Source organism: Octopus bimaculoides, chromosome 3 (assembly GCF_046866305.1).
Source record: "Octopus bimaculoides isolate indiv1 chromosome 3, ASM4686630v1, whole genome shotgun sequence".
NCBI lineage: Eukaryota > Metazoa > Mollusca > Cephalopoda > Octopoda > Octopodidae > Octopus > Octopus bimaculoides.
In genome coordinates this window covers 98731789-98744627 of record NC_142930.1, presented here as the reverse complement: position 1 = coordinate 98744627, position 12839 = coordinate 98731789, and the positions used below count along the sequence as shown (strand labels likewise).

At 34.9% G+C, this 12839-nt stretch overlaps 1 protein-coding gene across 8 annotated transcripts in view; it reads left to right on the top strand.

The window, feature by feature from the left end:
- Window positions 1-12839, top strand: part of LOC106883361 (regulator of G protein signaling 7) — a 325930-nt gene that overhangs the window by 112466 nt on the left and 200625 nt on the right. For all 8 annotated transcript variants that reach the window (XR_016241150.1, XM_089349413.1, XM_052966213.2 and 5 more), the window contains exon 4: window positions 2956-3062. Coding sequence is in view for 7 of the 8 variants with exons in the window: in XM_089349413.1 (XP_089205539.1) it covers window positions 2956-3062 (107 nt within the window). In the remaining variant the exon portion in view is untranslated. The remainder of the gene's footprint in view (window positions 1-2955; window positions 3063-12839) is intronic.

Genomic DNA, 12839 nt, shown 5'->3' with positions numbered 1-12839 from the left:
AACTTCCAAAACTGTTCCCATAGAAACATTACTTATAATATCTTTTTTTTTTTTTGTTATATACAACTATCTTCCTTTCTCTCCCTCTCTCTCTTTCTAAAAGCACCCACTACACTCTCGGAGTGGTTGGCGTTAGGAAGGGCATCCAGCTGTAGAAACTCTGCCAAATTAGATTGGAGCCTGGTGTTGCCATCCGGTTTCACCAGTCCTCAGTCAAATCGTCCAACCCATGCTAGCAGATGTTAAACAATGATGATGATGATGATTTATCAGAAAAAAAAAGAAAAAAACTCCACAACTTCAGCAAATGAATCATTGCATCTGCAAAGCAAGAAAAATAGTAAACTAATGGATAAGTGATGCATTCTACTGTTTTATATATGGGAGAATACCACTGTCTGAATTGCCTTTCCAAGATATCTCTGCTTAATACTCATATGACATAATTGATGCATGCTCCAAAGTGCAACCTCCTTGGCTTTAATTATTTTTTAATTTCATTTATGTAGCCAATACTTAGTTTTTTTTATTCCTCCCAGTAATATTAATATATCTAATATATACACAGACATGTAGGAAGTAAATAGACACCTTTAATTTTCAAAATCTTTTATTTCATATGCAAGTAAACAATTGAAATATAATCGATAGGTAGGACTACATACTTTAGTATTTAGTTGACATTCCCTTTGCAGTTTTTAATTCAGAAACTTTTTGGCATTGAACTGATGAGTTTTGTGATTGTCTCTTGTGGAATTTCTGCCCACTTTTCATGCAACAATCGAAACAATTCATTTTTAGATTTAGGTTTCTGTCGAGTTTTTCATATAGCTCTATCTAGTATACTCCAAAGATTTTCAATTGGGTTCATGTCAGGAGATTGGCTCAGCCAAGAAAGCTTTTTGGTCCCATTTTCAGTCAGCCATTGTTGATTCCTTTTCACTGTGTGACATGAAGCCCCATCTTTCATGAATAAAAACTCATTTTTCGTTATGTTATCGTGTGAATACATCGGAAATAGTCCTTGTTTCAGTATTTCGATGTATTTTTCAGAGTTTATGGTTCTAACACATTTGATCAGCTCAGAACGACCATTGCTAGTGACAGCTCCCCATACCATTACAGAGATACTGCCATGTTTTGCAGTTGGTTGGAGTCATTTCAAATCAAATTCTTGATTGGGAAGCCTCCAGACCCAAACACGTCCACTGTCTGAAAATAATGCAGATCTGGATTCATCTGAGAAAGTCACTTTATCCCAAAATGAACTGGATTTTTCTGACATTTCCTTAGCCCATTTCTTTCTTTTCATGATATTAATTGGTTGAAGGAGAGGTTTTCTTCTAACTGCTCATCCTTAATACCCAAGCTTATGGAGATATGTAACACACGTTCTTGGAGTAACTTCTAGCTGTTTTGCAATGGCAGAAGCCTTCGAACGGGGTTCGTTTTCCACAATTCTCTTCAAACAGTGAAGCTTCCTTTCCGAGGGCCCAGGTCGACCAGGATGAAAGATCTGCTGATTCTTTTCCTTGGCTTTTGAATTGCACTATAATTCTATTAACAGTAGCAAGAGGAATTCGAAGATTTTCTGCAATTTTTTGCTGGCTAAGACCAGCCTCAGATTGCCCAACAATATGACCTCTTTGAAAATCTGACAGTTTTGCTGAATTTTTTGTGCGTGGCATGGTTAATCTTCACAAATGTTTAATATAATGGCACCTGGAATGAGAAAGAGTAATTACATTGTAAATTATACACTGCTAAAACATATTAAGATGCTTAGATCAAAAATTTTGAAAATTAAAGGTGTCTATTTACTTCCTTCATGTCTGTGTATATAAAATATATTTTATTTGGTTTTAGCGATTGTGTCTCCTTAGTGGAAGCGCATTGATTGAGTGGTTTAGATGTAGACCTACCTGCTCATGATTTTAAATCTGATTTTTTTTTCTTTTTTTTTTTTGTCTATTTTGCATTTACTCAGCTATTGGAAACAGACATTAAATCATTTAGAAATGTTACCTGTGATAGGAAAGACATGTATCCTATCCTAATGAAATCCATCTTGCATACACTTAAGCTTATGAAACCAGAGTCAAGGACCAACCCTTTAAAACTTGACTAGTCTTAGAAGATAATTACATATTTTTAGCATAGAGTTTCCCATTACTAAAATTTTGTATGAAGTTTTATGTTTCTAATGTTCTTTGTGGTATGATATGTTCAGAAAAACTCTCAGAAGAATGTAAAATGTTCATGACAAGCATATATTATTACTTCCAAATTGCAACTGCATTAAATTGTTGCGAAGACTGCTTCATATTTACTAAATGTGACTGATATTGGTTTCTGAAGCATGCAATTTGATATCATAAACATATTGTCTCTTCTCTTCATCTTCTGTTACAACTGGTATGGGGGATTTTGCTCCTTGGAGCTAGCTATCACCTCCACTCAAGCTCTCCCAACTTAACCATCTCTACTTCTCTCATTACCCACATTGTGTCATATCCACTGGCCCTTCAATAACTACTGTTCCCAGTCCTTCCTAACCAAGATGCCCACCTTCTGTAATTCTCTCTTGGCACATATTTTCCCTGCATCCATTAAATTGCTGCTGTTCAAGAGCAAAGTTACCTGTATTAAAACAATCAGCCTTAAAGGATTTGCAAAGATAATGGGCATAGTCTCTTTCCCCAGATCAAATAATAAATAGAATTTTAAAATGGTAAAAACGCCATATGGCTTGTGTGCAAGTTGAGTTTGAGTGCATTGTGTGGTATATAGAATAACAACAATCTTATGATAGAGACTAGGAGTGTTTATTCATTATTTCATTCTACTCTTGTATAAAATATGCTTGAAAAATATTCTTAGGAATATTATTTAATTTCTTTATCTAACTATTGAGTTTTTATTTTGTTTTACATTTTTATCCTATCTTTATTACAGCGGAAGGATTACATCTGGCTCACCTAATGTCTGCTCACGGCTATCTTTTCCCTATTGATGACCATGTGTTAACGGTTAAAAATGACAACACGTATTACCGTTTCCAGGTAAGGTATATCTTTTTGACTCCTTCATTCGCTTTAGCTTTTGATTATATTTTCTCTATTCAAAATATGGGGTGTTTGATTACTCTTTTACTTGTTTCAGTCATTTGACTGCAGCCATGCTGGAGTACCACCTTTAGTCGAGCAAATTGACCCCAGGACTTATTCTTTGTACTTATTCTATCGGTCTCTTTTGCCAAACTGCTAAGTTTCAGGGACGTAAACACATGAGCATCGGTTGTCAAGCGATGTTGGGGGGACAAACACAGACACACAAACACACACACACACACACACACACACACACACACACATATATGGCAGGTTTCTTCCAGTTTCCGTCTACTAAATCCACTCACAAGGCTTTGGTTGACCTGAGGCTAAAGTGGAAGACACTCACCCAAGGTGCTACACAGTGGGACTGAACCCAGAACCATGTGGTTGGTAAACAAGCTACATACTACACAGCCACTCCTGCGCCTAAAATTCTATTGAAAAGAATTCTGAGAAGGATGTAAAATGTTTATTCAATTCATTACTATTATCAATAATTCAAAACAATGTAAGTAAATAAGTAATACAGTTGACAAATGCTAAGGGATTAAAGCAGGGGTTTTCAAAATGTGGTCCGCGGACCACAGGGGGTCCACAAGGACAAGACAGCAAATACTTTTTATGGGCAATTTGATGTTAAATATGTTTTTTAATCGAAATCTTTTAATTGACAATAAACCTATTTGTTAAATACTGTGAAATAAATAAATGTAAAAATATATGTTATTTTAAGCAAATATTTATGTATAAATTTCATAAGCATTTATAGGGGGTCCCTAAGATAAAGCCTGAAATATGAAGGGGTCCGCAAGTCAAAAAGTTTGAAAACCCCTGGATTAAAGCATTGTCCCATCATGATTACAGTCTGGAACAAGTCAAAGCAAAACAAGTAAAAATGACTGGAACAAGTAAAAGCAAAAGATGAAAGCTATTTTATTCTTAGCTGAGTTTTGAGTTTTGAAGCATTTCTATATGTTATTGATCACCGTAAAATTATAACCTAAAACATTATTATTGTGACGTCTGTATCCTTAAGTTGGTGCTTTGTTGTCTTCAAATTTAGTTTTTCAAAACATGTAAACACATATTAGTAAACTCTAATTTATGTACAAATATTTTAAGTTTTTTCTTTTTCAATAATTTCAACTGAGTTTTCAATAATTTCAAGCAATGAGTTTGTTTTTTGCCTCTCTGTTTCTCTCACTCACTTAGTAGTAGTAGTAGTAGTAGTAGTAGTAGTAGTAGTAGCAGCAGCAGCAGCAGCAGCAGGACTGGTGGTGTTGATAGAGGTTGTAGTGGTGGTGGTTGTAGTGGTAGTGGTTGCAGCGTTGGTAGCTGTGGTGGTAGCTGTTGTAGTGATGGTGGTGGTTTTAGTTGTAGTGGTTGCAGTGTTGGTAGTTGTGGTAGTAATGGTTGTAGGGGTAGTAGTTGTTGTGGTAGTGGTTTTAATGGTCATGGTAGTGGTTGTAGTGGTGCTTTGGTTGTGGTGACAGTGGTGGTGGTGGTAGTAGTAGTAGTGGTGTTAGTGTTAATGTTTGTGGTTGTGGTACTAGTAGTGGTAGCAGTAGTTGCAGCTGTAGTGCTTCATAGGATATTTGAACATTTTTATATGTATTATATTCCAAGTATTATACTGTCTAATTAATTAGATTTAAATTTTTTCAACAACTCAGTAGCCTTTATTTTATCTTTTTTTTTTAATGAATGTGTGTGTATGTGTCTTAGTGGGGAGTATGCACACACATGCATGACGCATACACACACACATTGCTTGTAAAATTTAAGACAATCAATATCTTTATTTTCTCTGTCTTAAATGTCATCGCATTCATTTAAATGCATAATTTATCAGTTTAGTACTACTGTTTATACTGTTGAAGTGTTGCTTCAATACTATACAATTTTGCACAGTGTTATCATGTAACTTAGTTATTTCATTGCTTTTATTCATTTTATAGTTCACATTAATTTGTTTTGTTTGTTTTGTTTTTTTTTCATTTTAGCTTGAGTGAGATAGTTTTACAAATTTAGACATTTGCACACTGTTAGGTTAGAAAAAGGGATGTTAAATTATAATGATGATGATGACGATGTGTGTGTGTGTATATTTATCTCTTCTTAACTTTGGTTTTTTCTTCACTGCTATTTCTAATCAATTAAGCAACACTGAAATAGAGGAAGTACTAAAGATTATGGTTTTTCAAAACTGCTAGCTTTAACTTTAGAGATGAGAACTTTTTAAACATCTACATGTACCTATGTGTCAGTTGATTTGATATATGATTGTTACAAAATCCTTTATTCCTGGATATATACACAGACTAGAATAAAAACAGTAACCTTTCTTTTTAAACTAAAAGTAATAACACTGTTATCCATTAGACCATTGAGAAATGAAAAGCTCATTTTGTACTTAGTAAATCAATCTGCCAAATTGTTCCTATATATATCTGTTGAGTGGAGGCGCAATGGCCCAATGGTTAGGGCAGCGGTTTCGATTCCCAGACCGGGCGTTGTGAGTGTTTATTGAGTGAAAACACCAAAAGCTCCACGAGGCTCCGGCAGGAGATGGTGGTGAACCCTGCTGTACTCTTTCACCACAACTTTCTCTCACTCTTACTTCCTGTTTCTGTTGTACCTGTAATTCAAAGGGTCAGCCTTGTCACACTGTGTCACACTGAATATCCCCAAGAACTACGTTAAGGGTACACGTGTCTGTGGAGTGTTCAGCCACTTGCACGTTAATTTCACGAGCTGGCTGTTCCGTTGATCGGATCAACTGGAACCCTCAACGCCGTAAGCGACGGAGTGCCAACAACAACATATCTGTTGAAGTATGTCTTCTGCATAGGGTACAACAAGCACAAGATTTGTCATCTTTATTATGATGAAGTCAGACACACAGCTGGTTCTTTCTTTTGTATGGAATATTGTTATTATTTCTGTATACTATGCACTCTTGTAAAATGATAGCCCATAGCTATGTGTAGTGATAACCAAGAAAAATAGCTTTGGTGCATAATACATGCTGACTTTTCTTTAGTATTATGATGCATGGAAAAAAAGTGTGTTTAGTTAGATTTGTTATAGTTGCTGTATAAAATATATTGAAAAAAATTCAATCATTCTAAAGGAAACAAAAAACAAAGAAAAAGCAAATTTGAAAGTGATCGTTGAACTTTATTGGTGTCAGCCATAAAAGTACATTTCCTGTGTAGTCAACATTTTAGAAATCACGTGATCATGGTTCTTTTATGAAGAAGGTACCAATTTTTCATGAATACCAATCACTTCACCATTCGTCTTGACTTTTCTCAATACATCTGTAAATCTTATCACCCTGATATCTAACTTTGTCACTTCTTCCTACATGTTCTCAAGATACTTTCGTGCTTGAATTTAATTTTGAGGAAAAGTTATTACACTTTTCTTCCTAGAATGTCATTATATAAATCAAATTGTTGTTGTTGATGCTTAGCTACATAACAGCCCTATTCCAGCAGATCTATGCTCAAATGTATTCAAATCAAGACTGGCTGTGCAGTTAAGAAGCTTGATTTGCAACCATATAGTTTTGGGTTCAAGTGTCCTTCTTCTATAGTCTTAGATTGGCCAATGCCTTCTGAGTGGCTTTTGTAGATGGAAACTGTGAGGAAGCCTATCATGTGTGTGTTTGTGTGTATGTATATATTTACACACACACACACACACACACACACACACACACACACACACACGTCTGTGTGTGTATGTGTCCTTGTGTTTGCATTTGTCTCCCCTCACCACTGCTTGTTAGTTAGTTTCTTTACTTTCCTGTTTCTTAGCAGTTTGGCAACAAAATTTGATAGAATAAGTACTGAGGTGGATTTCTCCAACTAAACCCTTTAAGGCTGTGCCTGAGCATGGCTGCAGTCCTATGACAGAAACAATTAAAATATAAACTGCCTATTTTAAAGGCATAGTATTATGGTTAATTACACTATCCCCTGTGTCCTTCCTTTACTTAATGATGTTAATGTATAGCTTGAACAGACTATGTAATACTGATGAGATCTAATAGATCAAAACATGTATCTATCTTATCTGCAAACAAAGATTATATTTTCTTTTAGTAACCTTCCCTTTTTTGTGTTTGTGTCACCATGACTAGCCACTAGGGTATTGTTTTCTTTCTGTGACTAAAAGTGATATTTCAATTATAAATATTTTTAAATGTGACATTCACCTCTTAAATTAGTTTTTTTATCTCATGCTTTGCACTATTTTGAATTATTTCCCTTAGTTCAGAATATTTTAGTATGCAAATTAAAAACAAAAATTTTTTTAATTACATGGGCCAAAAATTATCTACAACCATCCCCCCCCCCCATTATTGTAATTGTGAAATACTCTTTCAGCTAATCAGGTAAGCTTAATTAAGTTATATTATGCTAATGAGAGCTAATAGTCTGCAACACATCCACAGCTATTCCGTGCTTGCAAAAGAGAAAAAGAAAAATGGATTTTTCTCTCAGCATGTAAATTAACTTTGGGAGATTCAATATTGGCCCAAGAGCTTGAAACAGACTGAACTTGCTCTAAAGGTATCCAAGGACTAAGTGTTGTGGTTAAATCTGGTGACAGATTTACCACCCAAGTAGGATTTGGTGTGATTCGAACTCAGAACACAAACAGCTGGAACCATTCCATCAGTCCACTGCCCTAGACTGGTATTTTAAATATTCTATCATTTACTTGCTTCAGACATTAGGCTACAGCCATTCTGGGACACTGCATTGAAGGGTTTTAATCAAACAAATCAAACCCAGGATTTATTTTTCTTTTAAGCCTAGTACTCATTCTATTGGTCTCTTTTGCTGGACCACTAAGTTATGAGGATGCGAACATACAAGTGGTAGTAGTGAGAGCAAACACAGACATACACATGCACACACACACACACACACACACACACACACACGCACGCACGCACACACACACACACACACACACACACACACACACACACACACACAACAAGATTCTGTCATTTACCATCTATCATATCCTGAGGCTATAGTAAAGGACACTTGTCCGAGGTGCTATGCAGTGGGACTGAACCTCAAAATAAAAAAGCTACAGGGCATTATATTATGTCCAATGCTTTAACAACTCCATTACTTGCTTTGCAGTCAATGCTGCAATGTGATATATATGTATAGTAAAGGACTATATGGTAGATGTGGTGGTGTACCAGAAAAAATGCCTCATAATATTGACCTCTGTCCTTATATTAAGTCTAACTGTCTGAAATTGTTTATTGTTAATACAATTATAATTTTTTCAGTCTATTAATCTTGTCTTTAGAGATGAAATAGTTGAAAAAAAAAAAATTCCATCAACAGGGATGTAAATATTAATCATAAATATTAAAGCATTTTTAATCTTTAAAGTATGAAAAATTATAATTGCATGTTCCTGTGTGTTCTGATATGAGAATCCCACCAGGGTTGACTGAGCCTTTCATCCTCTCCCAGGTCAATAAAATAGCTAGCAGTCAAGTTATGGTGTCAATTTAATTGACGATGGCCTCTTTTAAAATGTGTGACCTTATGCTTAATGCTAGAAATCAATATGATGCATATTAATATTAAAACTATAAACAAATAAACATGTGACAATATCATAATATATACTGTGATATTACAGCATATAAATAATGATATGAAGATACACAGCGAATCATCATCATCATCATCATCATCATCATCATCATCATCATCATCATTATCATCATCATCATCATCATTATCATCATCATTACTTAGTGTCTGCTTTCCTTGCTGGCATGGGTTAGACAGTTTGACTGAAACTGGCAAGCTGGAGTGTTGTGCCAGGTTCCAATCTGATTTTGCATAGTTTCTACTACTGGTTGCTCTTCCTAATGCCAACTGCTCTAAGAGTGTACTGGGTGCTTTTTACATACCACTGGCATGGATGCCGGTTATATGAAACTGGTATTGGCCACAGCTACAATTTCACTTGGCTTCATGGGTCTTCTCAAGCATGGCATATTGTCAAAGGTCTTAGTCACTTGTCATTGCCTCCATGAGGCCCAACATTCAAAGATCATGCTTCAGCCCCTTGTCTCATGTCATCCTGTAAAATAATAATGTTAAACTGTTATAAAGCATAAAAATACTGAAGCACATAAAATAACAACATATATTTGTACAAACTAACTGAAGAGACCTGGCCCAATTACTTGCATCGGGGTAAACTCCATCAAAAGTACCCAAAGGATGATGAATCAAGTCTACCACCTTCTACATAGTCACTAGAAATAGCAGTGAAACCTACCTTAGATTACACACCTTGCCATCTTCAAAAGAGAGAGAAAGATTAGATAATATATTACTATGCCCAAGGATGGTTATGGCTGGAATACTTAGGAATGAGATTACAGGAAAAATAGCATACATTACAACATAGTTTAATGCTAGAATGTAACAATAACATGACTCAGTGAACCACAGACTTTAAGGTTATAAAGGAGAGTTCAGCTGTGTGAAAACCTTAAGGAAGTAATTCTTTCTGAAGATGGTCATCCAGGATTTTAACACATATGTAGTTTTGTATTTTGTTTAGAATATGAGAATAAATGGATGCTTATGAAAGTGAAAGTGGAATTATGAGAATGATTGATGAGATGCCTTGTAATTTCCATTCTGAATCTTAACATTTTGAGTTCAAATTTTGCCTCCTATCACTAACTTTCTCATGATTGGAAACAGGGACCTTAGGCTTTGTCTACGTCTCCATTATACTGAAATTTCCAAGTAACACCGATCAGTTTGCGAGTTAGTATATGAATCTTTTTGATCTCTTGCAGTGACCAAAAGTAAAATGTGGCCAAGAAGATAAGCACTGCAAAAGTGTTTTCAGCAATATGCTTATTGTAAGCTGAATGTTCAGATGATCACACTTTTAACATTGTTTTAGCTCTCTTGAGGTACTCATTCCTTGTCCTCTCCTTATTGATGGCTATATCACAGCTGATATTCTCATCCTGTCCAAGGTACTTATAGGTTTCCATAGAGAGTAAAAGCTGTATTTTTAGGTTGTTCATGTTTAGTATCTTGGATGAGGGTATAATTTTCCCACATTTATCACCAAAAAATACACATTTGGACTCACTAAATTTCATTCCAGTTTATTTAATGAATTGGGTTATGAGATCCAGTTGCTTTTTTGATGTGGTTAATATTTAGTCCAAACAGCTTCAGGTCATCATCAAAGAAAAGGAGAGAGATGTTAAAGGATCCATTCCTATATCAGTTATGTTTTTTTATTGGGTATGTATGATAAAGGGTTTAACGAGAGAACAAAGAGCAGAGCATTACTGACAAGCTATCGCCTCGAAGGATGCCTTTTTGTAGTGTGTAGTATAAGATTTAATAAATTTATTGTTGCCTCTAAGAAGTAGGTAGAAGTACCAGTTTCTAGTTATGTGGTGGATGGCAGCTACTAATGGTGGTAGGACTTTGGTTAATTGCAGTGCTGAAAGCTTCTTTGGTTGTCCAGCCACACCAAGTTTCTGCAGTTCTTCTTTCGTGTATCATTTTAATAATCAGCAGGTGCTCAATAAATCCTCAAACTTTCTTCTCTTCTCAGTTTGTTCAGGAGTTATAATAGTGTCAGTGGTACAAAGTGGTCCGGTAGAAGCAGATTGAGGTATCTAGTGTATATCTTATACATGATATGTTGGTCTGCTATCAGGTGGTTATTTTAAGATTCAGTGGTTTGTCTATTTTAGAGCATGAGAAGAGTGATGGCTGTTGACAACTAACTGTATGGATATGTTTGACATACCTTTAATATTCTTATTATACAGTGTTATTAAATCTTGCGGATAGAAATTGGGATTTTTAAAATCAATATCCTGCAATAAGATATGAATTTGAGAATTTTCTATTTTGTATTTTTTCAGGACTCATCCTGGTACTGCACCATTGATTTCGTAAAATTTTTATTCAACACGCTTGCAAGTACCTCTGTTCTAATTTGTCTCTCCATTGAATCTATCTTTTTCATTGAATCTATCATTCCGTTTCCATATTGATTTCCATTATCTTTTAAGTTGTTCTGTCGATGGGATGTTTATCATTAACAATGTGTTATTTTTATTGAAGCTATAATATACTGATACTGGATCTCTAACAAACAATCTATTCTATGTTTTCCTTTTATACTTGGCAGATGTATATTTTAATTTCTCCAGCTGTTACTTCTTGTTTCTGGTGATGACGTTTGAAATTTAAGGTTCTTCTCTTTGAGTTCCCAAACTACTTTCTTAGTTTAACTTTTGACCATATGATTTTTTTTTTTTGTAAATTTATTGATAGTGTCACACTTCATAACTATGATTATCTGTGAGATGGTTCTTCAAAGAAGCACTATTTTTTTTTGAAAGTTGTGAGCCTAGCCTGACTTGATGTTTACCTTTGACTCCATTGTGCAACTCCAACTCATTTTGATAGGCTAGTAATGTTATTGTTGCACACATATCAGGAAGTTTATAGTCTCAGATGGGAGTACTGTTTCAATAGACATGAGATAATTCCCCACTATTTCAATTATTACTCTCACTTCTGAATTAAAAGGCTCTTTTTTATGATTGTTTGAAATTGCCTGTTGCATCATATCTAATGATACAACTGTTAGAGAATTATAAAAATTCCAATATTCCATGGTTTATTCAAGGAAGCTAACATTTTTATTCTCTAGCAGGTTATTTTTGTGTAACTGTAGTTCGATGTTGTTACTGAAGGTATTGATGTTGTTGAATGTTCTGCGATAGTCTACTGTGGAACAACAACTACTACATTCAAGGTGTACATTGTTGTCAACATCAATGTTGTTATTATTGGATATTGTATTTTTTTGTGGTGTTACTATGTGTTAAACTAAGGGGATTCCTCTATGTGTATTAGTGTGCAGTTAATTATATGCTTCCTTTATTCATTTAGATGTTTTGCACATAGATTTGAAACTTGAGAAAAGTCATGTATATTTTTACTGTTCCACTTACAGATTGTATATATAATGTGTGAATTGGCAGGCTGGTTTCTTTTTAGGAAAACCCTAGTTTATCCATATTGTCATTTAAGAATTTGTTCATACAAGTGCACCAGTTATTGGTATAAGTGAGAATTTGTAATCTGGGTACAGGTTCTGGAGATTTCAAAGCAATTGTCTGTAATTATCATCTTTCTCTTTGATTTTGAAAGAGGTATTCAGATGAGTAAAGCAGCAAACCTCTCTAACAGTACAAAATGTTCTTTGTCTGCCTCAAACAACAATATACAGCCTCGTATGTTTGCACTTGGTAGTTTTAATGAGAATGTTCCACCAATATTCCTTGTGTTTATGTTTGTGTAGGTAATCAGTAACAGAGTGTGTACTATATTTATTCCAAGACAGTCTTTTTTCAAATGTCATTGTATATTGTTTCAGTGACAATGTCATATTGCATAAGGAGGTAATACCTGGATATTTTTGAGTGGCTACTAATTACGTGTGATGTCTTCCACAGAAATATGACATAATCTGGTATTTTCAGTTGCATCTTGGGGCTCCAAGGCTACACTGTCTCTTTGGTTTTCAAGATGTTTTGTGGCAATCTACTACTCTTGGATTGCAAATGCATAGCCTTCAAAGTGTGATGTGATGTATCAGAAAAAGAAT